Source organism: Pelecanus crispus, chromosome Z, assembly GCF_030463565.1.
Source record: "Pelecanus crispus isolate bPelCri1 chromosome Z, bPelCri1.pri, whole genome shotgun sequence".
Classification (NCBI taxonomy): Eukaryota; Metazoa; Chordata; class Aves; order Pelecaniformes; family Pelecanidae; genus Pelecanus; species Pelecanus crispus.
The window spans coordinates 86,338,942-86,366,523 of NC_134676.1; the positions used below are offsets into that span (position 1 = coordinate 86,338,942).

Sequence of the window (27,582 nt, forward strand, 5' to 3'; positions counted from 1 at the left end):
CACCTGGGTCTCCTCCACCTGGACACCTGGGTCTTCACTTGGACACCTGGGTCTTCACCTGGACACCTGGGTCTCCTCCACCTGGACACCTGGGTCTTCTCCACCTGGACACCTGGGTCTTCTCCTCCTGGACACCTGGGTCTTCTCCACCTGGACACCTGGGTCTTCTCCACCTGGACACTTGGGTTCCTTCCAGCCTTGACACCTGGGTCTTCTCCTCCTGGACACCTGGGTCTTCTCCACCTGGACACCTGGGTCTTCTCCTCCTGGACACCTGGGTCTTCTCCACCTGGACACCTGGGTCTTCTCCTCCTGGACACCTGGGTCTTCTCCTCCTGGACACCTGGGTCTTCTCCACCTGGACACCTGGGTCTTCTCCTCCTGGACACCTGGGTCTTCTCCACCTGGACACCTGGGTCTTCTCCACCTGGACACTTGGGTTCCTTCCAGCCTTGACACCTGGGTCTTCTCCTCCTGGACACCTGGGTCTTCTCCTCCTGGACACCTGGGTCTTCTCCACCTGGACACCTGGGTCTTCTCCTCCTGGACACCTGGGTCTTCTCCACCTGGACACCTGGGTCTTCTCCACCTGGACACTTGGGTTCCTTCCAGCCTTGACACCTGGGTCTTCTCCTCCTGGACACCTGGGTCTTCTCCTCCTGGACACCTGGGTCTTCTCCACCTGGACACCTGGGTCTTCTCCTCCTGGACACCTGGGTCTTCTCCACCTGGACACCTGGGTCTTCTCCTCCTGGACACCTGGGTCTTCTCCACCTGGACACCTGGGTCTTCTCCTCCTGGACACCTGGGTCTTCTCCTCCTGGACACCTGGGTCTTCTCCACCTGGACACCTGGGTCTTCTCCACCTGGACACCTGGGTCTTCTCCACCTGGACACCTGGGTCTTCTCCTCCTGGACACCTGGGTCTTCTCCACCTGGACACCTGGGTCTTCTCCTCCTGGACACCTGGGTCTTCTCCTCCTGGACACTTGGGTCCCTGGTGCCCACCGGTGACCTGACCCCAATAAAGATGGCCGCCTGCCCACGATGCCTCTGTGCAGGTGATGTCATTGGAGGGGGGGCGGGCGGGGGGAATCCCTCCGGTTGCCATGGCGATTGGTGAGGGGTGTCAGGAGCAGCCACCTCCTCCAGTACAGACCAGTAACAACCAGTACAGTCCGTGAGGGATATAAATAGAAGTCTGTGTGCGTATCTAACACCCCTGTATGTATATAGGTGTATATAAAGGGATGTACGTATGTGTATAAATATATATTTTAAGGATTTATACAGAGACGTGCTATTTTATTACTATAAGTAGTATAAGTAACGTAGCAATATTTATTTTTATATTTATATATGTATATATATGAAAACATACAACACCTTTTTAATTTATATATATAATGTATATAGAATGTTATAATATATGCTTATTTTATTTATATTTTATATGGCATACTATATAAATAATATATAAGCATATAAGATTTAAAATATATATTAAAAGTATCTGGAATACATATAAAAAATTAAATAGGTATAAATGTAAAACCATATTTGTCTATAATACAGTGTAATATAATTAGAAATAATTCTTACGCTATATAGGTAGCGTAATATTTATTACAATTATATTGCACTATATTATATTAATACACGCAAATTTTAATATTTTTTTAGCCTATACGTAAAGAACTCCACAGCGCTGTGTGTGTACGTACACACTACACCAAGACCGGAGGCAGAGTTGCCCAGTGCCAGCCTGGTGGCCGTGGGAGGGGCCCTCCAAGGTGGCCGCGGCCCACCCCTGCTGCAGCCGGGCCACCGCCCGGGCAGGGCTGTGGCGTGGAAGGTCCAAGCAGGGCCAGGCCCCTCCTGGGCGGGTTGGGGGCTCAGGGCTGCAGCGAGTGCACACGGGAGGTCACGGCGTGGCGGCGGCCACGGCTAAGCCACCGCGTCCACCGGAAGAGCTTGCCACTGCTCCTGGGTGTGTGGGAAGTGGTTTTTTTTTGGGGGGGGGGGGGGGGAAATCAACCTCTTTCTTGAAGCTGCTATGAGCTGAGAAGATGTCACCCGGCCACACAGCTCACAGGCTGGTGGCTCACGCACGGTGGTGAGAAGGCAGCTGAGAAGAACCGTAGTGATCATGGATGAGGTGGATGCACAACAGCTCGGTGGACCTGGTTTCCTAATGCAGTGATGGTGTTGAGCGCATCTTCACGGCTTGGTGGATGTGGTTCATCAACGCAGTGATGGTGTTGAGCACGTCTTCATGGTGGTGGACGTGGTTTCCTAATGCAGTGATGGTGTTGAGCGCATCTTCACGGCTTGGTGGTTGTGGTTCGTCAACGCAACGATGGTATTGAGCACGTCTTCATGGTGGAGGATGTGGTTTCCTAATGCAGTGATGGTGTTGAGCGCATCTTCACGGCTTGGTGGATGTGGTTCATTAAGGCAACGATGGTATTGAGCACGTCTTCATGGTGGAGGACGTGGTTTCCCAATGCATGCTGGTGTTGGGCGCATCTTCACGGCTTGGTGGATGTGGTTCATCAACACAGTGACAGTATTGAGCACGTCTTCATGGTGGAGGATGTGGTTTCCCAATGCATGCTGGTGTTGAGCGCATCTTCACGGCTTGGTGGTTGTGGTTCATTGAGGCAACGATGGTATTGAGCACATCTTCATGGTGGAGGACGTGGTTTCCTGACACGATGCCGGTGTTGAGCGCATGTTCATAGCGGTGGATGTGATTTCCCAACGCAACAACAATGGCATTCAGCACTTTTTCATGGCTCAGCGGACGTGGTTGCCTGACACAACGATGGTGTTGACCGTGTCTTCATGGCTTGACAGACGTGGTTGCGCAACACAACAAGGGTGTTGAGTGCATCTTCATGGTGGTGGATGTGGTTCATCAACGCAACGATGGTGTTGAGCACGTCTTCATGGTGGTGGACGTGGTTCCCCAATGCATGCTGGTGTTGAGCGCATCTTCACGGCGGTGGATGTGGTTCATCAACGCAACGATGGTATTGAGCACGTCCCCGTGGCTTGGCAGGTGTGGTTTCCCAGAGCACTGATGGTATTGAGCGGGTCTTCATGGTGGTGGACGTGGTTTTCTAACGCAGTGATGGTGTTGAGCACGTCCTCGTGGCTTGGCAGGTGTGGTTTCCCAGAGCACTGATGGTATTGAGCGGGTCTTCATGGTGGTGGACGTGGTTTTCTAACGCAGTGATGGTGTTGAGCACGTCCTCGTGGCTTGGCAGGTGTGGTTTCCCAGAGCACTGATGGTATTGAGCGGGTCTTCATGGTGGTGGACGTGGTTTTCTAACGCAGTGATGGTGTTGAGCACGTCCCCGTGGCTTGGCAGGTGTGGTTTTGGCAGGTGTGGTTTCCCAGAGCACTGATGGTATTGAGCGGGTCTTCATGGTGGTGGACGTGGTTTTCTAACGCAGTGATGGTGTTGAGCACGTCCCCGTGGCTTGGCAGGTGTGGTTTCCCAGAGCACTGATGGTATTGAGCGGGTCTTCATGGTGGTGGACGTGGTTTTCTAACGCAGTGATGGTGTTGAGCACGTCCCCGTGGCTTGGCAGGTGTGGTTTCCCAGAGCACTGATGGTATTGAGCGGGTCTTCATGGTGGTGGACGTGGTTTTCTAACGCAGTGATGGTGTTGAGCACATCCCCGTGGCTTGGCAGGTGTGGTTTCCCAGAGCACTGATGGTATTGAGCGGGTCTTCATGGTGGTGGACGTGGTTTTCTAACGCAGTGATGGTGTTTGAGCACGTCCTCGTGGCTTGGCAGGTGTGGTTTCCCAGAGCACTGATGGTATTGAGCGGGTCTTCATGGTGGTGGACGTGGTTTTCTAACGCAGTGATGGTGTTGAGCACGTCCCCGTGGCTTGGCAGGTGTGGTTTCCCAGAGCACTGATGGTATTGAGCGGGTCTTCATGGTGGTGGACGTGGTTTTCTAACGCAGTGATGGTGTTGAGCACGTCCTCGTGGCTTGGCAGGTGTGGTTTCCCAGAGCACTGATGGTATTGAGCGGGTCTTCATGGTGGTGGACGTGGTTTTCTAACGCAGTGATGGTGTTGAGCACGTCCTCGTGGCTTGGCAGGTGTGGTTTCCCAGAGCACTGATGGTATTGAGCGGGTCTTCATGGTGGTGGACGTGGTTTTCTAACGCAGTGATGGTGTTGAGCACGTCCTCGTGGCTTGGCAGGTGTGGTTTCCCAGAGCACTGATGGTATTGAGCGGGTCTTCATGGTGGTGGACGTGGTTTTCTAACGCAGTGATGGTGTTGAGCACGTCCTCGTGGCTTGGCAGGTGTGGTTTCCTAGCACAATGATGGTGTTGAACACATCTTTGTGGACGTGGTGTCCTAATGCAACGCCGGTGTTGGGTGTGTCTTCACAGCTTGGCAGGTACGCTTTCTTAACACAATGATGGCGTTGAACGTACCTTCGTGGCTTGGCGGACATGCTTTCCCAATGATGGCGTTGAGCGTCTCTCCATGGTGGTGGCCATATTATCCAAGCGTGCCTGGATCTGTGGTCTAAGAGGCAAAGACTTTGCTGTCCAGCCTCGGTTGAAGAGTGCTCATGGCCTCAGGAGGGGTTTGGAGGGGGCCAGAAGGACCCTGTGACGCTCGGAGAGGGCGGTGAGGCGCAAGGACGGCCTTGGGCCGAGTCGGGGCAGGCCAAAAGCGGGGCTGTCTCGGGGGGATGGAGGGTCCAGGGTCGCGGAGGTGATTTGGAGGATCCTGGGTAGGGAAACACCCTCGGCCCCCACCGAGATAAACCAGGGAGTGACGCTCCGTGGCGGGCAAGTGGCCACCGGTGGCCGCCCGACCACCGAGAGCCGCATGGACAACCGGGAGCCCCAGCTACAGCTCCCAACATGGCTGACAAGGCCCCTTGGCGCAGAGCTACAGCTCCCAGCATGCACCGGGGGCCAACATGGCCGACGGGGCCCGCAGCGGAGAACTACAGATCCCAGCATGCATCGGGGCCAACACGGCCGACGCGGGCCCGCAGCGGAGAACTACAGCTCCCAGCATGCACCGGGGGACAACATGGCCGTGCATACGGCGGAGAACTACAGCTCCCGGCATGCCCCGCGGAGGGAGGGGTCTCGGAAACAGCGCCCCTTGCGCTGGGAGGTAGGTGCGCCCCTCCCGCTGCGCGCATGCGCCCTGCGGCCCCCGGCGGGCAGGGAGCGGCGGCGGGGGGGGGAACAAAGCCCCCCGGGGGGGGGGGGGCAAGAAGGGGCTGGGTGGGGGGAACAAAGCCCCCTTGAGGGCTGGGGGGAGCAGAGACCCCCGAGGGGCTGGGGGGGGCAAGAAGGGCCTGGGGGGGGGTCTGGGGGGGAGCAGAACCCCTCCGAGGGGCTGGGGGGGGCAGAACCCCCCCTGAGGGGCTGGGGGGGGGCAAGCAGGGCCTTGGGGGGGGGAGAACCCCCTGAGGGGCTGGGGGGGGGGCAAGCAGGGCCTTGGTGGGGGGGGGGAACCCCCCCTGAGGGGTTTGGGGGGGGCAAGAAGGGCCTTACGGGGGTGGACGTGGGGGGGTATTTTTTTATGTGCTTCCCCATTAACCCCCCCCCCCGTCGCCCTTTAATTCCCATTTGACCCCCCCCCCAGCGCTTCCGCCCCGCGGCCCCCTTTGATGATTTTGGGGGTCCCTCTCTTGCAGGCTTCGGCGTGGCGGTGGCCGGCGGCCCCCCCCCGTGACCAGCCCAGCACCCCCCGTGAGTTGCATCGCTTCAATATAATTTTTTTGGGGGGGGGATAAAAATATGAAAACGGGGCTGGGAGCAGCAGCTACAGGAGGTGCAGCCGGCGGGCGCGGGCCCCCCGCCTTTGGCCCCCCAAGAGCCCCCCCAACCCCAAATCTGAGGGGGGCCGGGCAGAGGCTCCCGGGGCCATCGCGAGCGTGTTCAAGGGTAAATAACCGCAAATTTGAGGTTAAATAACCCCAAATCCCCCTAAAACGGTGAAGCTGGGTAACGCGGCGGTAGCGGTCACGCTGGCTCATGGTTAATAAACTTTTTATTTGCATTTTACAAGATCATTCTTCTTACATTCTCAATTAATTCGCCATTAAAGTGCTGAAAGGGGTTTTTGCTTTTTTTTTTTTTTTTTTTTTTTTTTTTTTTCAAATCATTTTTTTTTGCTTTGCTGCTTTCTTGCTTTTTTTTTAAACTTGAGATACGCTGTTAACAAAAATTATTCCGAACGCCGGAAAAGCGGCCGTCGCGCGTTTTCAGGCTGTAACTGAGACAAATTCCCACCCCCCACCCCCCCCCCCCTTATAATACAAATAATGTAACAGATGTGTAGAGGCAACAACGAACGCATCGATAAAAATAAAAAAAAAAAACAATAAAATGAAGCTCGGTCGCTTAGTGGCGACGCACAAAACCTTTTTGAGACATTTCCTGCGCAAACGAGCCGGCTGCTGGCTCGTTAACCGTCCTTTCCCTCCCGCCGCGCCGCCGGAGGTTATTCGATATCGTGCCCTTACGCAACCAAACCACGGGAAGCATGCGGATTATTTTTTTTCCAACCCCGTAGCGGGAGTTCAATGGACGCGTCTCGGTTACAGCGGTATTTTACAGGTCGGGGTTGTTTTTTGGTAGGTTTTTCTTGTTGGTTGGTTGGGGTTGTTTTTTTTTGGTAGTTTTTTCTTCTTGTTGGTTGGTTGGGGTTGGTTTTTTTTGGTAGTTTTTTCTTCTTCTTCTTCTTGTTTTTTTTTTTTTTTTAATAGATGCATTCATCTGACAGAAGTTTCAGCTCCGCAAATAAAAGCCAAAAAAAAAAAAAGACTGTTAAGATGGCGAACCCCCCCGCCCCGCCCCGCCTCGTTTCCACGAGCCAAACACTGAAAATATTCCGTAAACTGGGAAAAAAAAAAAAAAATTATCAAAAATAGCTTGCTAGTAAACTTAAGCTCTCAGCATTTCATGCACAAGCCGCCATCTCGAGCGTGGAGATGCTTCCACGTGGCCGGAGCGCCCGTGGACCCGCCGCATCCCTCAGCGCCCGCCGTGCGCTTCCCGCCCGCCCCGGCTCACGCGCTTGCCGAGGGCGAAAGTAGCCCAAGCTACAAAATGTATGTACAAACCCGGCGAGGGCTACCTATATACACAGGCACCTATGTACAGCCGCGCTACTCTTTCTTCTTGGCCACTGTCAGCTCCACCCCGGGCACGCGGAAGCCGCCCTTCGTCCCGCTGTCGTTGCTGGAGGAGGAGGACAAGCGTGATTTTTTGGATGCTAGCGATACCCCGCTGCCCTGCGCCTTCCCCATCTCCTCGTCGCTTCCCGTCACCTCGTAAGAACCTTTAGTTTTTGAGCCGATCCCCCCAAACGTCCCGAATTTCATTTTGCCCTGTTTCCCCTTGTCGGCGCCCGAGCTGATGTCCAGCTCCAGGGTTCCCGTGGGTGTCGAGTGGGACGAGCGCTCGTCGCTGAAGGACGACGACCGGTGACGCGTCTTCTTGCTTTTAAAGAGGGAGAACTTCCCCTTCGCCGACGGACCCTCTCCCACGTCGAGCTCACCTTCGGTGGACCCCAAGCTCTTCAGGTCACCTTTCGATCCCGAAACAGACCCAGACACCTCCGGGGAGCCCAGGGCACCGCTGCTCTTCCCCTTCTGCTTGGAAAAAGTGAACTTGGGCATTTTGATTTTGGATTTCTTCAGTCTGACATCCGCATCCTCCGACTCGAGCTCTGCGGAGCCAGCCTGGAGGTTAGCGTCTGCGCCAGGGAACTCGACGTCGACCCCCATCTCTCTGCCCTTCACCTCGGGGTCTGAAAACACGAATTTAGGCATTCGCAGCTTGGGGAACGATACTTTTCCCAGGCTGCTTTCTGGGCTACCTTGCAGGACGCTGGCAGTGATGCTGGGACCTCCGATTCCTACCTTTGGGCCGGTAACATGAAAAGCTCCCCCGCCGGCGCTCACAGCAGGCGCTGCCGCCTCTCCAGAGACGGTGGCACCACCCTTGATCTTCGGCCCTTTCACGTTGATGTTAAAACCCGACCCGGAAACTTTCAGTGCAGACGCATCCAAGGCAGGAGCGTCAAGGTGGACACCTACGCCAGGCTCCTTAATGTCGATGCGAGGTGCTTCCACGCTGACTTTTGGACCTTTGATTTCCCCGGCAACATCTACGTCGCCCCGTAGGTTTGGTCCTTTCAGCTTCAGGTCAACACCTGGCAAGGAAACGCCGGGTGCCTGCATTTGAAATTTAGGCCCTTTCAATTCCACGTCGGGTCCTTCCAACCCAACGCCAGCCCCTGAGCCCTTCAGGCCTCCTTTCACTTGGGGACCTTCAAGATTGACGCCTACATCGGCTCCATCCGCACCAGGACTGGAAATACCAAACTGGGGGAGCTTGAGGGACGGGAGCTTGATCGTGCCACCCAGAATTTCAAAGCCGGCATCGGGCGCATCCACTGATGCTTTGGGGGATTTAACGTCAGCAGAAACATCCAGATCTCCTTTCAGCTTTGGTCCTTTCAGGTTTACATCCAAATCGGGCGCAGAAACATCCACCGAGGGCCCTTTGATATTGATGCCTGGGATGCCGAGATTGAGATTTGCACCCGGGGCTTTCGCACCCACCTCCATTTGTGGGACGGAGCAGTCAACACCGCCTTTCACGCTCAGATCGGGTGCCTCCATAGCGGGGGATTTAAGCTTTGGCAGCTTCAGCTTTCCTCCCAAGCCTCCAATGTCAATGCCTGGTGCATCCAGGCTGACACTTGGCCCTTCCACAGAACTCGAAACATCCAGATCTCCCTTTATTTTTGGTCCTTTCAGGTTTCCATCAAAATCGGGTCCAGAGATACGGGGCCCTTTGAGCTTTACATCAACACCTCGGAGGTCCACATCAGCCGAAGGGAGGCTCACGCTTCCTTCCACAGCTGGGACCGAGATATCCACGTTTGCATCCGGCATTTCCAGACCGAGACCCATTTTCCCCACCTTGGGCAATTTCAGCTTTCCTTCGGGACCTTCCAGTTCTGCTCCAGGAACGCTGATTTCACCTTTTACTTTTGGTCCTTTCACATTTAAGTCGACATCTGGCACTGGGATCGAGGGAACGGCAACGTCAATGGCGGGTCCTTTCAGGTCGCCCTCAATTTTCAAGTCCCCTACGCCCACCTGCCCACTGGGAAGTTTGAACTTTGGTTTCTTCAGGCTCACGTCAGAAGCTTCAACGTCCACGTTGAGACTCGGGCCTTTTACATCACCTTTGGCAGTTGGCACAGAGACTTCTACGTCAGGCGCTTTAAGTTCCCCCTCTATTTTTGGGACTGCTGCAGAAGCATCCCCTCTGAATCTGTGTGATTTAAGATCAAATTCAACATCTGGGAAGGAGATTTTCCCAAACATGGGTTTCTTCCCTTTGGGGGACTTCACCGTAGCGTCACCTTTTATCGTCACGTCCGGACCAGCTACGTTCATATCCAGCTCCGGAGATTTCAAATTCGCATCGAGCTCTCCACCAGCCACATTCACATCGAACCCACCTTTCTTTCCTTTAACTTTAGGTCCACTCATATGAAGTTTTGGCATCTTGAACTTGCTCTTCTTACCCTTTCCAGCAATGTTGATGTCAGGCGACTCCACGTTCAGCTCCGCCTCAGGTAAATCCACTTCTGCCCCCGGGACCTTGATTTCTGCCTTCGGGCTTTTCATCCCAAACCCAAACTTTGACTTCTTAAACTTGGGAAGTTTGACACTGGCCTCCGGGCCTTCAATGTTCAGGTCAGGACATTCGACGTCAACTTCAGGGCCTTTGATGCCAAGTTCTGGGCCTTTGATGCCAAGTTCTGGGCCTTTGATATCAACTTCAGGACCTTTCAGGTTACCTTCTATCTTTGGGGTTGAAATGTCAAAGCCTCCCTTTGTTTTGTGGCCTTTCAAACTCAAGTCTATCTCAGGCATTGAGATTTTAGGAACGTTCATGTGCATTTCTGGCATCTTCAGTTTAGGACCTTTCAGTTTGCCCTCTGGACCTTCAATGCTCACATCCGGGACGCTGATATCTACCTTGGGGCTTGAAAGATCGACCTCTGTCTTTGGCAGGTTCACGTCCACGTCGGGACCTTCTCCTTTAACACCGAACTTGGGCAGCTTCATTTTAGGCATCTTTATTTTTCCCTCCAGACCATCAACATCAACCTCCGGGCCCTCAAGATCTACTTTGGGGCCCTTGATATCAACTTCCGGACCCTTCAGACCTCCCTCGAGCTTCGGGCCCTGAAGGTCGGCATCGCCTTTCAGCCTCAGGCCCTTTAGGTTCAAGTCGATGTCTGGCATGGAGATCTGGGGGGTCTTGATGTGCATTTCTGGCATCTTGAACCTGGGCCCTTTCAGTTTTCCATCCGGCCCCTCGACGTTCACATCAGGCGCCTGAATGTCCAGCTTGGGGCCTTTGATGTCAACATCTGGACACTGCAAATCCCCTTCCAGCTTTGGTGCCGAGACATCCACGTCTCCCTTCAGCTTGGGGCCCTTTAGATTGAAGTCAACGTCGGGCATGGATAACTTGGGCGCCTTGATGTGCATCTCTGGCATCTTGAATTTTGGGCCTTTGACTTTCCCTTCCGGCCCTTCGATGGTCACATCGGGAGCCTCAATGTCTATTTTGGGGGCTTTCACATCAATTTGGGGGGCTTTCAAATCACCCTCAAGCCTGGGTCCAGAAACATCTACATCTCCTTTGAGCTGAGGCCCCTTGATGTTGAAGTCCACATCGGGCATGGAGATCTTGGGTGCCTTAATGTGCATTTCAGGCATCGTAAATTTGGGACCTTTGACTTTTCCATCCAGATCAGGAGCCTCTACATCTATGCTGGGGCCCGACACGTCAATGTCTCCCTTTGGGAGGTTCACATCCACATCCACTCCCTCCCCTTTAAAGCCAGGCATGGAAAATTTGGGCATTTTGAATTTAGGCAGCTTGAATTTACCCTCCGGGCTGTCAATATCAACATCAGGGGCACCTATATCTAATTTAGGAGCACCGATATTGACCTCTGGACCTTTCAGTTCACATTCTGCTCCTGACACGGACATGTCAATGTCACCTTTGACTTTGGGACCTTTCAGGTTCAGATCGAAATCTGGTGTGGAGATCTTGGGAGCCTTGATGTGCATCTCGGGCATCTTGAACTTGGGGCCCTTCAGCTTCCCTTCAGGGCCCTTGATGTCCACGTCAGGGGCCTCAATCTCAACCTTAGGCCCTTCCAGCTCAGGTGCAGAAACCTCCACATCGCCCTTCACTTTGGGGCCTTTCAAGTTCAAGTTGATGTCAGGCATGGAGATCTTGGGAGCCTTGATGTGCATCTCGGGCATCTTGAACTTGGGGCCCTTCAGCTTCCCCTCTGGACCTTCAATGTCCAGCTCCGGACCTTCAATGTCCACCTTTGGGCCAGAAACATCCAGGTCTCCTTTCGGCAGGTTCACGTCCACCTCTGGGCCTTCTGCTTTGAAGCCAGGCATCCCGAACTTGGGCATTTTGAACTTGGGCATTTTGAATTTTCCTTCTGGGCCATGGATGTCCACATCGGGTGCCTCAATGTCGACTTTGGGGCCCTTGATGTCCACTTCGGGACACTTCAGGTCAGCTTCCAACTTGGGAACAGACACGTCCACATCGCCCTTGAGCTTGGGGCCCTTCAGATTGAAGTCAACGTCAGGCATGGAGATCTTGGGAGCCTTGATGTGCATCTCGGGCATCTTGAACTTGGGGCCCTTCAGCTTCCCCTCTGGGCCCTCCAGCTCAATGTCCGGAAGGTCAACGTCGACTTTGGGGCCCTTGATGTCAATGTCTGGGCCTTTCAGGTCACCCTCCAACTTGGGAAGAGACACATCCACATCCCCCTTCACTTTGGGGCCTTTCAGATTTAGGTCAATGTCAGGCATGGAGATCTTGGGTGTCTTGAAATGCATCTCGGGCATCTTGAACTTGGGGCCCTTCAGCTTCCCCTCTGGGCCTTCAATGTCCAGCTCTGGACCTTCAATGTCCACCTTTGGGCCAGAAACATCCAGGTCTCCTTTCGGCAGGTTCACGTCCACCTCTGGGCCTTCCACTTTGACACCAGGCATCCCGAACTTGGGCATTTTGAACTTGGGCATTTTGAATTTACCCTCTGGGCCGTGAATATCCATGTCTGGCACATCAATGTCGACTTTGGGGCCCTTGATGTCCACTTCGGGACACTTCAGGTCACCTTCCAACTTGGGAACAGACACGTCCACATCGCCCTTGAGCTTGGGGCCCTTCAGATTGAAGTCAACATCGGGCATGGAGATCTTGGGAGCCTTGATGTGCATTTCGGGCATCTTGAACTTGGGGCCCTTCAGCTTCCCCTCTGGACCTTCCAGCTCAACATCCGGAAGGTCTACATCCAATTTAGGGCCTTTGATGTCAATGTCTGGGCCTTTCAGGTCACCCTCAAGTTTTGGAACAGAAACATCCACATCCCCCTTCACTTTGGGGCCTTTCAAGTTCAGATCAAAGTCTGGCATGGAGATCTTGGGAGCCTTGATGTGCATCTCAGGCATCTTGAACTTGGGGCCCTTCAGCTTCCCCTCTGGGCCTTCCAGCTCAACATCAGGAAGGTCTACATCCAGTTTAGGGCCTTTGATGTCAACATCTGGGCCTTTCAAATCACCCTCAAGTTTTGGAACAGAAACATCCACGTCCCCCTTCACCTTGGGGCCTTTCAAGTTCAGATCAAAGTCCGGCATGGAGATCTTGGGGGCTTTGAAATGCATGTCGGGCATCTTAAATTTGGGACCCTTTAACTTTCCTTCTGGCCCCTCGATGTTAACATCTGGGGCACTAACATCCAACTCGGGACCTTTAACATCAAGTTTTGGCCCTTTCAGTTCACCTTCCACACACGGCACGGACACATCCACATCCCCCTTCACTTTCGGGCCTTTCAGGTTCAAATCAAAGTCCGGCATAGAAATTTTAGGAGCCTTAAAATGCATCTCTGGCATCTTCAGTTTGGGGCCTTTCAATTTTCCTTCTGGTCCTTCAATCTCCACATCAGGAACATCAATGTCGACTTTGGGTCCTTTTATATCCAATTCAGGACCCTTCAGGTCACCTTCCAGCTTGGGAAGAGACACGTCCACATCGCCCTTCACTTTGGGGCCTTTGAGGTTCAAGTCAATGTCAGGCATGGAGATCTTGGGAGCCTTGATGTGCATCTCGGGCATCTTGAACTTGGGGCCCTTCAGCTTCCCCTCTGGGCCTTCAATGTCCAGCTCCGGACCTTCAATGTCCACCTTTGGGCCAGAAACATCCAGGTCTCCTTTCGGCAGGTTCACGTCCACCTCTGGGCCTTCTGCTTTGAAGCCAGGCATCCCGAACTTGGGCATTTTGAACTTGGGCATTTTGAATTTTCCTTCGGGGCCGTGAATGTCCACGTCTGGCACATCAATGTCGACCTTGGGGCCTCCAATATTGATGTCAGGAGCCTTCAAATCCCCTTCTAGCTTTGGAGCAGAAACATCTATGTCTCCTTTCAGCTTGGGACCTTTGAGGTTTAAGCTGGCATCAGGCATTGAAATTTTGGGAGCCTTGATGTGCATCTCTGGCATTTTAAACCTGGGACCTTTCAGTTTTCCTTCTTGCCCGTCAACATCCAGCTCAGGAGCATCAATGTCAACCTTTGGTCCTTTGATATTAATGTCTGGCACACTCAAGTCCCCTTCCAATTTTGGCCCTGAAAGATCGACATCCACACCTCCTTTTGACTTGGGACCTTTCAAATTCAAATCAAAGTCTGGCATGGAAATATTGGGAGCCTTGATATTAATTTCAGGCATTTTAAATGTGGGGCCTTTCAGTTTTCCTTTGGGGCCTTCAATGTCAAGGTCAGGAACCTCTACATCCACTTTTGGTCCTTTCATGTGCAAATCTGAGCCCTTCAGATCCACCTGGGGAAGAGAGACGTCCACATCTGCCTTTGCTTTGGGGCCTTTCAGGTTCAGGTCAATGTCGGGCATAGAGATTTTGGGTGCTTTGATGTTCATTTCTGGCATCTTAAATTGGGGGCCCTTGAGCTTCCCCTCTGGCCCTTCAATTTCCAAACCGGCACCTTCGATATCCAGCTTGGGACCCGAAACATCCAGCTCTCCTTTTGGAATGCTAACGTCCACCTCTGGCCCCTCAGCCTTAAACCCTGACACGCCAAATTTAGGCATTTTGAACTTGGGCATTTTGAGTTTACCCTCTGGCCCATGAACGTCCACGTCAGGTGCCTCAATGTTGACTTTGGGGCCCTTGATGTCCACCTCGGGACCTTTCAGTTCCCCTTCCAGCTTCGGGCTGGAAACATCTAACTCTCCTTTTAGCTTATGCCCTTTCAGATTTAGCTCCACATCTGGCATTGAGACTTTAGGTGATGAAATACTCAGGAAAGGCATTTTAAATTTTGACCCTTTGGATTTTGCCTGTACATCCACGTCTGGAGCATGAACATCAACTTTCGGACCAGATATTTCAATGTCAGGTTTTTTAAGTTTCACATCCACATCAGGGCTTTGCACTTTAGGACCAGAAAAGCCAAATTTTGGAAGCTTAAACCTGGATTTCTTAGTCTTTCCTTCTAGATCAAGCTTTGGTCCCTCGACCTCAAGTTCTGGCCCTTTGATGTCTAGCTTCGGACTTTTCAGCTCACCCTCTATTTTGGGAACAGAAGGGTCAATGTCAGCTTTCAGTTTGGGGCCTTTCAAATTCAAGTCAATATCTGGCATGGAGATTTTTGGAACATTGAAATGCATGTCAGGCTTCTTAAATTTGGGGCCCTTAAGTTTTCCTTCTGGTCCTTCAATGTCCAGGTCAGGAACAGTAACATCAACCTTAGGACCTGAAATAGCAACATCGGCTTCAGGTAGATTTACATCAACTTCTGGACCCTCTCCTTTCAACCCGGACAACCCAAACTTGGGCATTTTGAACTTGGGCATTTTTATTTTACCTTCCGGACCATGAATGTCCACATCGGGTGCCTCAATGTCGACTTTGGGGCCCTTGATGTCCAACTCAGGACCCTTCAGGTCACCCTCAAGCTTGGGAACAGACACGTCCACATCGCCCTTGAGCTTGGGGCCCTTCAGATTGAAGTCAACGTCAGGCATGGAGATCTTGGGAGCCTTGATGTGCATCTCGGGCATCTTGAACTTGGGGCCCTTCAGCTTCCCCTCTGGACCTTCAATGTCCAGCTCCGGACCTTCAATGTCCACCTTTGGGCCAGAAACATCCAGGTCTCCTTTCGGCAGGTTCACGTCCACCTCTGGGCCTTCCACTTTGACACCAGGCATCCCGAACTTGGGCATTTTGAACTTGGGCATTTTTATTTTACCTTCTGGACCATGAATGTCCACGTCTGGTGCGTCAATGTCGACTTTGGGGCCCTTGATGTCCAATTCAGGACCCTTCAGGTCACCTTCAAGCTTGGGAACAGACACATCCACATCGCCCTTGAGCTTGGGGCCCTTCAGATTGAAGTCAACGTCAGGCATGGAGATCTTGGGAGCCTTGATGTGCATCTCGGGCATCTTGAACTTGGGGCCCTTCAGCTTCCCCTCTGGACCTTCAATGTCCAGCTCCGGACCTTCAATGTCCACCTTTGGGCCAGAAACATCCAGGTCTCCTTTCGGCAGGTTCACGTCCACCTCTGGGCCTTCCACTTTGACACCAGGCATCCCGAACTTGGGCATTTTGAACTTGGGCATTTTGAATTTTCCTTCTGGGCCATGGATGTCCATGTCTGGCACATCAATGTCGACTTTAGGCCCCTTGATGTCCAACTCAGGACCCTTCAGGTCACCCTCAAGCTTAGGGACAGACACATCCACATCCCCCTTCAGCTTGGGGCCCTTCAGATTGAAGTCAACATCAGGCATGGAGATCTTGGGAGCCTTGATGTGCATCTCGGGCATCTTGAACTTGGGGCCCTTCAGCTTCCCCTCTGGGCCTTCCAGCTCAACGTCCGGAAGGTCTACATCCAATTTAGGGCCTTTGATGTCAATGTCCGGGCCTTTCAAGTCACCCTCCAACTTGGGAAGAGACACGTCCACATCCCCCTTCACTTTGGGGCCTTTCAGGTTTAGGTCAATGTCAGGCATGGAGATCTTGGGTGTCTTGAAATGCATCTCAGGCATCTTGAACTTGGGGCCCTTCAGCTTCCCCTCTGGGCCTTCAATGTCCAGCTCCGGACCTTCAATGTCCACCTTTGGGCCAGAAACATCCAGGTCTCCTTTCGGCAGGTTCACGTCCACCTCTGGGCCTTCCACTTTGACACCAGGCATCCCGAACTTGGGCATTTTGAACTTGGGCATTTTGAATTTACCCTCTGGGCCGTGAATATCCATGTCTGGCACATCAATGTCGACTTTGGGGCCCTTGATGTCCAACTCAGGACCCTTCAGGTCACCCTCAAGCTTGGGAACAGACACATCCACATCACCCTTGAGCTTGGGGCCCTTCAGATTGAAGTCAACGTCGGGCATGGAGATCTTGGGAGCCTTGATGTGCATCTCGGGCATCTTGAACTTGGGGCCCTTCAGCTTCCCCTCTGGGCCTTCCAGCTCAACGTCCGGAAGGTCAACGTCGACTTTGGGGCCCTTGATGTCAATGTCTGGGCCTTTCAGGTCACCCTCCAACTTGGGAAGAGACACGTCCACATCCCCCTTCACTTTGGGGCCTTTCAGATTTAGGTCAATGTCAGGCATGGAGATCTTGGGTGTTTTGAAATGCATCTCTGGCATCTTGAACTTGGGGCCCTTCAGCTTCCCCTCTGGGCCTTCAATGTCCACCTCCGGACCTTCAATGTCCACCTTTGGGACGGAAACATCAATATCTCCTTTCGGCAGGTTCACGTCCACCTCTGGGCCTTCCACTTTGACACCAGGCATCCCGAACTTCGGCATTTTGAACTTGGGCATTTTGAATTTTCCTTCTGGTCCGTGAATGTCCACATCGGGTGCCTCAATGTCGACTTTGGGGCCCTTGATGTCCAACTCAGGACCCTTCAGGTCACCCTCAAGCTTGGGAACAGACACGTCCACATCGCCCTTGAGCTTGGGGCCCTTCAGATTGAAGTCAACATCGGGCATGGAGATCTTGGGAGCCTTGATGTGCATCTCGGGCATTTTGAACTTGGGGCCCTTCAGCTTCCCCTCTGGGCCTTCCAGCTCAACGTCCGGAAGGTCAACATCGACTTTGGGGCCCTTGATGTCCAACTCAGGACTCTTCAAGTCACCCTCCAACTTGGGAAGAGACACGTCCACATCCCCCTTCACTTTGGGGCCTTTCAGATTTAGGTCAATGTCAGGCATGGAGATCTTGGGTGTCTTGAAATGCATCTCGGGCATCTTGAACTTGGGGCCCTTCAGCTTCCCCTCTGGGCCTTCAATGTCCAGCTCCGGACCTTCAATGTCCACCTTTGGGCCAGAAACATCCAGGTCTCCTTTCGGCAGGTTCACGTCCACCTCTGGGCCTTCTGCTTTGAAGCCAGGCATCCCGAACTTGGGCATTTTGAACTTGGGCATTTTGAATTTTCCTTCTGGTCCGTGAATGTCCACATCGGGTGCCTCAATGTCGACTTTGGGGCCCTTGATGTCCACTTCGGGACACTTCAGGTCACCTTCCAACTTGGGAACAGACACGTCCACATCGCCCTTGAGCTTGGGGCCCTTCAGATTGAAGTCAACGTCGGGCATGGAGATCTTGGGAGCCTTGAAGTGCATCTCGGGCATCTTGAACTTGGGGCCCTTCAGCTTCCCCTCTGGGCCTTCCAGCTCAATGTCCGGAAGGTCAACGTCGACTTTGGGGCCTTTGATGTCAATGTCCGGGCCTTTCAGGTCACCCTCAAGTTTTGGAACAGAAACATCCACGTCCCCCTTCACTTTGGGGCCTTTCAAGTTCAGATCAAAGTCTGGCATGGAGATCTTGGGAGCCTTGATGTGCATCTCAGGCATCTTGAACTTGGGGCCCTTCAGCTTCCCTTCTGGGCCTTCCAGCTCAACATCAGGAAGGTCTACATCCAGTTTAGGGCCTTTGATATCAACGTCTGGGCCTTTCAAATCACCCTCAAGTTTTGGAACAGAGACATCCACGTCCCCCTTCACCTTGGGGCCTTTCAAGTTCAGATCAAAGTCCGGCATGGAGATCTTGGGGGCTTTGAAATGCATGTCGGGCATCTTAAATTTGGGACCCTTTAACTTTCCTTCTGGACATTGTAACTCAACATCTGGAGCGTCGATGTCCACTTTCGGACCTTTTACTGTAACCTCAGGCCCTTTCAGGTCACCTTCTAACTTGGGACTGGAAACATCCACATCCCCCTTCACTTTCGGGCCTTTCAAGTTCAGATCAAAGTCCGGCATGGAGATCTTGGGAGCCTTAAAATGCATCTCAGGCATCTTAAATTTGGGGCCTCTTAGCTTCCCTTCTGGGACCTCGATATCCACATCAGGAGCTTCTATATCCATTTTAGGACCTTTGATATCCATCTCGGGGCCTTTCAAGTCACCCTCTAGTTTGGGGGCAGAAACATCCACCTCGCCCTTCAGCTTAGGACCTTTCAGGTTCAAGTCGATGTCGGGCATGGAGATTTTTGGTGTCTTGAAGTGCATTTCAGGCATCTTGAACTTGGGGCCTTTAACTTTTGCTTCTGGACACTCTAGGTCAACATCAGGAAGGTCTACATCCAGTTTAGGGCCTTTGATATCAACGTCTGGGCCTTTCAAATCACCCTCAAGTTTTGGAACAGAAACATCCACGTCCCCCTTCACCTTGGGGCCTTTCAGGTTCAGATCAAAGTCCGGCATGGAGATCTTGGGGGCTTTGAAATGCATGTCGGGCATCTTAAATTTGGGACCCTTTAACTTTCCTTCTGGGCCCTCAATGTCTATGTCAGGAGCTTCTATGTCTACTTTGGGCCCTTTGAGTTCCAGATCCGGCCCTTTCACATCACCCTCTATTTTTGGTACAGAAACATCCATTTCTCCCTTCATTTTGGGACCTTTCAAGTTGAGGTCTACATCAGGCATAGAAAACTTAGGTGCCTTAAAATGCATATCGGGCATTTTTATCTTGGGTCCTTTCCATTTTCCCTCAGGACCTTCAACATCAAGATCAGGAACATCAACATCCAACTTTGGCCCTTTAATACTCACATCAGGTCCTTTCAAGTCACCCTCTAATTTTGGAACAGAAATGTCCACGTCCCCCTTCACTTTGGGGCCTTTCAGGTTCAAGTCGATGTCAGGCATGGAGATCTTGGGGGCTTTGATGTGCATCTCTGGCATCTTGAACTTGGGACCTTTCAGTTTTCCTTCAGGACCCTCAATGTCCACACGTGGCGCCTCAATATCAACCTTTGGGATGGAAACATCAATATCTCCTTTCGGCAGGTTCACGTCCACCTCTGGGCCTTCCGCTTTGACACCAGGCATCCCGAACTTGGGCATTTTGAACTTGGGCATTTTGAATTTGCCCTCTGGGCCATGAATGTCCACATCGGGTGCCTCAATGTCGACTTTGGGGCCCTTGATATCCACCTCGGGACCCTTCAGGTCACCCTCAAGCTTAGGAAGGGAAACATCAACATCCCCCTTCACTTTGGGGCCTTTGAGGTTCAAGTCAATGTCAGGCATGGAGATCTTGGGTGTCTTGAAATGCATCTCGGGCATCTTGAACTTGGGGCCCTTCACCTTCCCCTCTGGACCTTCAATGTCCACCTCCGGACCTTCGATGTCCACCTTTGGGCCAGAAACCTCCAGGTCTCCTTTCGGCAGGTTCACGTCCACCTCTGGGCCTTCCACTTTGACACCAGGCATCCCGAACTTGGGCATTTTGAACTTGGGCATTTTGAATTTTCCTTCTGGGCCATGGATGTCCATGTCTGGCACATCAATGTCGACTTTAGGCCCCTTGATGTCCAACTCAGGACCCTTCAGGTCACCCTCAAGCTTGGGAACAGACACGTCCACATCGCCCTTGAGCTTGGGGCCCTTCAGATTGAAGTCAACGTCGGGCATGGAGATCTTGGGAGCCTTGATGTGCATCTCGGGCATCTTGAACTTGGGGCCCTTCAGCTTCCCTTCTGGGCCTTCCAGCTCAACGTCCGGAAGGTCAACGTCGACTTTGGGGCCCTTGATGTCCAACTCAGGACTCTTCAAGTCACCCTCCAACTTGGGAAGAGACACGTCCACATCTCCCTTCACTTTGGGGCCTTTCAGGTTCAAGTCAATGTCAGGCATGGAGATCTTGGGTGTCTTGAAATGCATCTCGGGCATCTTGAACTTGGGGCCCTTCAGCTTCCCCTCTGGACCTTCAATGTCCAGCTCCGGACCTTCAATGTCCACCTTTGGGCCAGAAACATCCAGGTCTCCTTTCGGCAGGTTCACGTCCACCTCTGGGCCTTCCGCTTTGAAGCCAGGCATCCCGAACTTGGGCATTTTGAACTTGGGCATTTTGAATTTTCCTTCTGGGCCATGGATGTCCACATCGGGTGCCTCAATGTCGACTTTGGGGCCCTTGATGTCCAACTCAGGACCCTTCAGGTCACCCTCAAGCTTGGGAACAGACACGTCCACATCGCCCTTGAGCTTGGGGCCCTTCAGATTGAAGTCAACGTCGGGCATGGAGATCTTGGGAGCCTTGATGTGCATCTCGGGCATCTTGAACTTGGGGCCCTTCAGCTTCCCCTCTGGGCCTTCCAGCTCAACGTCCGGAAGGTCAACGTCGACTTTGGGGCCCTTGATATCAATGTCTGGGCCTTTCAAGTCACCCTCCAACTTGGGAAGAGACACGTCCACATCCCCCTTCACTTTGGGGCCTTTCAGATTTAGGTCAATGTCAGGCATGGAGATCTTGGGTGTCTTGAAATGCATCTCAGGCATCTTGAACTTGGGGCCCTTCAGCTTCCCCTCTGGGCCTTCAATGTCCACCTCCGGACCTTCAATGTCCACCTTTGGGACGGAAACATCAATATCTCCTTTCGGCAGGTTCACGTCCACCTCTGGGCCTTCCACTTTGACACCAGGCATCCCAAACTTGGGCATTTTGAACTTGGGCATTTTGAATTTACCCTCTGGGCCGTGAATATCCATGTCTGGCACATCAATGTCGACTTTGGGGCCCTTGATGTCCAACTCAGGACCCTTCAGGTCACCCTCAAGCTTGGGAACAGACACGTCCACATCACCCTTCAGCTTGGGGCCCTTCAGATTGAAGTCAACGTCGGGCATGGAGATCTTGGGAGCCTTGATGTGCATCTCGGGCATCTTGAACTTGGGGCCCTTCAGCTTCCCCTCTGGACCTTCAATGTCCAGCTCCGGACCTTCAATGTCCACCTTTGGGCCAGAAACATCCAGGTCTCCTTTCGGCAGGTTCACGTCCACCTCTGGGCCTTCCACTTTGACACCAGGCATCCCGAACTTGGGCATTTTGAACTTGGGCATTTTGAATTTTCCTTCTGGGCCATGGATGTCCACGTCTGGCACATCAATGTCGACTTTAGGCCCCTTGATGTCCAACTCAGGGCCTTTCAGGTCACCTTCCAACTTGGGAACAGACACGTCCACATCCCCCTTCACTTTGGGGCCTTTGAGGTTCAAGTCAATGTCAGGCATGGAGATCTTGGGTGTCTTGAAATGCATCTCGGGCATCTTGAACTTGGGGCCCTTCACCTTCCCCTCTGGACCTTCAATGTCCACCTCTGGACCTTCGATGTCCATCTTCGGGCCAGAAACGTCCAGGTCTCCTTTCGGCAGGTTCACATCCACCTCTGGGCCTTCTGCTTTGAAGCCAGGCATCCCGAACTTGGGCATTTTGAACTTGGGCATTTTGAATTTTCCTTCTGGGCCGTGGATGTCCACATCGGGTGCTTCAATGTCGACTTTGGGGCCCTTGATGTCAAGTTCAGGGCCCTTCAGGTCACCCTCGAGCTTGGGAGCTGACACGTCAAGATCTCCTTTCATGCTGGGCCCTTTCAGGTTGAAGTCAACGTCGGGCATGGAGATCTTGGGAGCCTTGATGTGCATCTCTGGCATCTTGAACTTGGGGCCTTTCAGTTTTCCTTCAGGGCATTCCAAATCAATACTGGGCGCCTCAATGTCTAGATGTGGCCCCTTAATGTCTATTTCTGGCCCTTTCAAATCTCCTTCTATCTTAGGAGCCTCAATATCCATTTCTCCTTTCACTTTAGGTCCCTTTAGGTTCAAATCTACATCTGGCATGGATAGTTTCGGTGTTTTGATATTCAGCTTTGGCATCCTGAACTTGGGGCCTTTCCATTTTCCCTCTGGTCCTCCAACATCTAGCTCTGGCACTTCAATATCTGCCTCTGGCCCAGAAATATCCATCTCTCCTTTTGGCAGGTTGACGTCTATATCAGCTCCCTCAAACTTTGGGCCAGACACATTAAAATGAGGCAATTTAATTTTTGGCGTTTTCAGTTTGGCTTCTGGACACTCCAGGTTGACATCTGGGACCTCAACATCTACTTTCGGTCCCTTGATGGCAACACCAGATTCTTTCAAGTCACCTTCTATCTTTGGAAGGGAAACATCCACCTCTCCTTTCATTTTATGTCCCTTTAAGTTCAAATCCACGTCTGGCATGGATATTTTAGGTGCCTTGATATTAAGCTTAGGCATCTTAAATTTGGGGCCTTTCATTTTTCCTTCTGGACATTCCAAGTCTACCTCAGGCATATCAACATCCACTTTGGGACCTTCCACATCTATTTGGGGGCCCTTCAGATCTCCAGAGGTCTTCAGGCCAGAAATATCTACATCTCCTTTCAGTTTGGGGGCCTTCAAACTGACATCTACATCTGGCATGGACAGTTTTGGTGTCTGAATGTTTAGTTCAGGCATTTTAAATTTGAGACCTTTTCCTTTTCCTTCTGGCCCTTCAATGTCCACACTTGGCACATCAATATCAACCCTGGGACCAGAAATGTCCACCTCACCCTTTGGAAGCGTCACGTCAACGTCGGGGCCCTCTCCCTTCAGGCCGGGCACCCCAAACTTGGGCATTTTCAGCTTAGGCATCTTCAGTTTGCCTTCTGGCCCATGGATGTCCACGTCTGGTGCTTCAATGTCAACTTTGGGGGCTTTGATGTCAAGTCCGGGTGCTTTCAGCTCCCCTTCCAGTTTTGGGGCAGAAACATCCAGGTCTCCTTTCACTCTGGGACCTCTCAGATTCAAGTCGATGTCAGGCATGGATATTTTGGGGGTCTTGAAGCTCACCTCGGGCATCTTCACACTGGGGCCTTGCAATTTTCCTTCCGGCCCTTTGACGTCCACACTTGGCACATCAATATCAACCTTGGGACCAGAAATGTCCACCTCACCCTTTGGAAGCGTCACGTCAACGTCGGGGCCCTCTCCCTTCAGGCCGGGCACCCCAAACTTGGGCATTTTCAGCTTAGGCATCTTCAGTTTGCCTTCTGGCCCATGGATGTCCACGTCTGGTGCTTCAATGTCAACTTTGGGGGCTTTGATGTCAAGTCCAGGACCCTTCAAATCAGCGCCTACGGTGGGAATGGAAACACCCACGTCGCCCTTCACTTTGGGGCCTTTCAGGTTCAGATCAACATCTGGCACACGGACCTTGGGGCCCTTCAGTTTTCCTTCCGGCCCTTCAATGTCCACACTTGGCACATCAATATCAACCCTGGGACCAGAAATGTCCACCTCACCCTTTGGAAGCGTCACGTCAACGTCGGGGCCCTCTCCCTTCAGGCCGGGCACCCCAAACTTGGGCATTTTCAGCTTAGGCATCTTCAGTTTGCCTTCTGGCCCATGGATGTCCACGTCTGGTGCTTCAATGTCAACTTTGGGGGCTTTGATGTCAAGTCCGGGTGCTTTCAGCTCCCCTTCCAGTTTTGGGGCAGAAACATCCAGGTCTCCTTTCACTCTGGGACCTCTCAGATTCAAGTCGATGTCAGGCATGGATATTTTGGGGGCCTTGACATGTACCTCTGGCATCGTAACTTTGGGGCCTTTGACGTCGACCTCAGGCATGTCCATTCCCAGTTTGGGACCTTTGACGTCAAGCTGAGGGCCTTTCAAGTTGCCGCCCATCTTTGGGATGGAAACATCCACGTCTCCCTTAAGCTTGGGTCCCTTCACATTAATGTCCATATCTGGTGCAGATATACCGGGCCCTTTCAAATAACCCTCTGGACTTTCAAATTCAACATCAGGAGCCTTTACGTCCATCTTGAGACCCTTCGGGCCAAGTCCTTTGACATCCCCTTCCACTCTGGGGACCGTGACACCCATATCTCCCTTCACCTGAGGGCCTTTCAGGTTCAGGTTTACATCTGACAGAGAGATTTGGGGCGTTTCAACCTTCTTGAACTTGGGCCCTTTCCATTCTCCTTTGATGGCCACATCGGGAATGCCAACGTCTACCTTGGACACTGCCGGTCCCACCTCGCCCTTTGGGAGCACCATTTCCACAACGGGACCTTCCCCTTGCGAGTCCAAGGCAGTAAATTTTGGAAAGGTCATTTGTGGCATTTTGAGTTTTCCCTTGCCCCCGTGAACGTCTGCATAAGAAGCTGGGAGCTCTATGCTGGGACCTTTGATACCCACACCGGGGACCTCCAGTTCTGGGGAGGGGACCTTCACAGCACCCTTCAACCCCGTGTCCACCTGGGGCGTTGGGACTTTAACTGAAGGAACTGAAACCTCAGGTCCCGTGACCTGGACAGATGCGGAGGCAACGTCCACGCACGGAGCCTGCAGCTTCGGCACGGGAACGTCGGTGCCCACCTGCAGCGCTTGAGCTTCGACGCCAGGTCCTGCCATTGGGAACCCAAATCTGGGCATTTTCAAAACGGGAATCTTGATTTTTCCCACGTCGACAGCTGGGCTTTCCATCGCCGGTAAAGAAACGTCAGCGCCGGGGGCTTTGACATCTCCCTGAAGACACGGGGCAGAAGCATCAGCGTGTGACAGCGTCCCCCGCAAGAGCTCCCCGTGGACACCCATGCCAGAAACGTGTCCTTTGCCATCCAGCCTGGGACCCTTGACGTGCAAACCTGCGTCCAGGTTCCCCATCTGTCCATTTGCTTCAATTCTGGGCGAGCTGCCCTGGGGGCCCAGGAACGCCGTGCCAGGAACGTTACATCCCGGCACCTCCACCGTAACAGATTTTCCAGTTTCCCCACCAGGAACTTGGCTCTCCGGCAGCTGAGGGTCCAGCTGAGTGCTCAGGTGAACGCCCATCGTTTGCGTTCCCAACACGGTTATCCCGGGCTTTCCGAACCGAGCCTCGCCGAGGTGGACGTCCAGCTTCTGGGCAGAAGACTCAGCCGTTGGTCCCAGAGGTGCCCCTCTGATGTCCATGCTCCAGTCTGTGGCTTGGGTGCTTCTCCCAGGCACATCCCCCGCTGCCATTTTGATCACTGTTTTCCCAGGTCCTGCTTCAATGTCGGTCTTCGTCACGTGGGTGACCTCCTTGGTCGGGATCCGGATTTTGAAGTCTGGGCCGATGACGTCGACGTCTTTCGCTCCGTCATGCCTACTGACGTCAACCGTGTACGCCGTCACTTTCCTGGTGACCGTAATGGTCCTGCTCTGCGTTCCACCGCACTCCGTTTCTACCACCTCCTCCGACTTCAGCCGGGGTTTGATTTTCGTTGTGTAAATCCTCCTGTACTCCTCATCATCTCCACTCTGGAAACGAAGAGACCTTCCTTAGCACCGGGATGCTTCCTTCCCCCCTCCTCATCCCTTCTTCCCCATCACTCACCAGAACGACTTCTGGGCTGCTGGCCGCAAACACGTCGTGTGACCATGACTGTCCCGGCAGCGGAGACTTGTCCCCTTTCCGTTGCAAGCGCAAGCCCACCGTGTGGTGGCCCATGCTGTTGAGCAGCTGCGCGACTTCCCCGGATTGCAGGTTGTCAAAATAGACCGTGGCGCTCACGATCTGATCCCCTGGGGGGGGGGGGGGGGGGGGCGAGCGGAGGGGCGAGAGGTGAGATATTTTGGAAAGGAGAGGCAGCGAGGAGACCACCCCCACCATCCCCACCGCAAGCAAGATGGGGAGCAACAACGCTTGAACCGTAGGATTATTGCCCAAGAAGAAGAAGAAGAAGAAGGAGGAGGAGGAGGAGAAGAAGAAGGAGGAGGAGGAGGAGGAGGAGGAGGAGATGAAGAAGAAGAAGAAGAAGAAGAAGGAGGAGGAGGAGGAGGAGAAGAAGAAGAAGAAGAAGGAGGAGGAGGAGGAGGAGAAGAAGAAGGAGGAGGAGGAGGAGAAGAAGAAGAAGAAGAAGGAGGAGGAGAAGAAGAAGAAGAGAAGAAAAGAAGAAGGAGGAGGAGGAGAAGAAGAAGAAGAAGGAGGAGGAGGAGGAGGAGAAGAAGAAGAAGAAGGAGGAGGAGAAGAAGAAGAAGAAGAGAAGAAAAGAAGAAGAAGGAGGAGGAGGAGGAGGAGAAGAAGAAGAAGAAGAAGGAGGAGGAGGAGGAGAAGAAGAAGAAGGAGGAGGAGAAGAAGAAGAAGAAGAAGAGAAGAAAAGAAGAAGGAGGAGGAGGAGAAGAAGAAGAAGGAGGAGGAGAAGAAGAAGAAGAAGAAGGAGGAGGAAGAGGAGGAGGAGAAGAAGAAGAAGAAGAAGAAGGAGGAGGAGGAGGAGGAGGAGGAGGAAACAACTGAGGCACAACCAAGATGGAAACAGCAGACACAAAGAACCCATTTCCCACCTCCCCCCAAAAGACCTCCCCCCCAACAACCTCCGCCAGGGCCCCACCTTCCTTCACGACGCCCATCTTGGCAGCCGGGGAGTTTTGCTGCACTCGCTTGACGAAGACCCCGTCATCTGTCTGGTCAATGGTGATGCCGTGGGAGCCGCTGCCTTGCCAGTTGGGGAGCAGGATCTCGCGGGTCTCCTCCTCCTTCTCCATCTGGGGAAGGAAGGAGGGCAGGGGGTGAGAAGGGAAGCGTGACTGAGGAGGCGGGCGTGGGTTTTGCGCATGGGACGTTGAGGAAGAAGAGCTAAACCGGCTCCATCCCACTGACCTTGCTGGGACGCTGGTCCCGGCTGGATCCGCCCCAGGAATCCCTCTGCCCTCGCTTGTGGACCTTGCAGCAGCTTTCGTGTCACCTTCCCAGCCTGGTGGAGACATCAGAGAGGTCCCCGTGAAACTCCGGCTTCCCCCCACACACACACACTCCCTCTTTCCTTCTTGCACCTTCGACGCCCGGACGGGACGGGAGCCAAAGCGCAGCCCAGCCGCCCACGGCGCCGCTCTGCCCGAGGCCGTACGGCGAGCCGGGCGTTTTCGGACAATGGGACGATAAGCTGCCTAAATGTCACCACGGCCGAGGGTGGCAAATGGCCGCCGCGCCCCGTTGACGCAACCGGAGCTTGTCACTGATAGGCCTTGCACCAACACGGCCCTCTCACGCTCAATAACAGATATTTCTGCCGAAATATGGAAACTAGAGAAATTCAAACGTGGGATGGCCGGGAAGCACAAAAGCAACGCTCACTTGGCAACGTCGGCTCCCCTGCCTCACC

At 53.1% G+C, this 27,582-nt stretch overlaps 1 protein-coding gene across 1 annotated transcript; it reads right to left on the reverse strand.

The window, feature by feature from the left end:
* Nucleotides 1-7,168: 7,168 nt before the first annotated feature.
* Nucleotides 7,169-27,091, reverse strand: AHNAK (AHNAK nucleoprotein). Its single transcript, XM_075727126.1, has 12 exons — nt 27,081-27,091; nt 26,812-26,965; nt 25,818-26,005; nt 24,402-25,741; nt 22,942-24,242; nt 17,342-22,719; nt 16,736-17,119; nt 16,130-16,513; nt 15,025-15,907; nt 10,196-14,862; nt 8,561-10,021; nt 7,169-8,512 (listed from the first exon to the last, which is right to left on the reverse strand). The coding sequence occupies exons 2-12, from the start codon at nt 26,963-26,965 to the stop codon at nt 7,169-7,171; spliced, it is 17,484 nt and encodes a 5,827-aa protein (XP_075583241.1). The 5' UTR covers nt 27,081-27,091.
* Nucleotides 27,092-27,582: the final 491 nt, after the last annotated feature.

Coding starts and splice junctions, on each gene's coding strand:
- AHNAK (XM_075727126.1), bottom strand. CDS start 26,965: ATGGAGAAGGAGGAGGAGACCCGCGAGATCCTGCTCCCCAACTGGCAA. Junction 14,863..15,024: donor ACCCGATGTGGACATTCATG/GTCCGGAAGGTA, acceptor TGGACATTGAAG/GACCAGAAGGAAAACTTAAG. Junction 10,022..10,195: donor TAGATCTTGAGGGCCCGGAG/GTTGATGTTGAT, acceptor GAAGGTCCAGAG/GGCAAACTGAAAGGTCCTAA.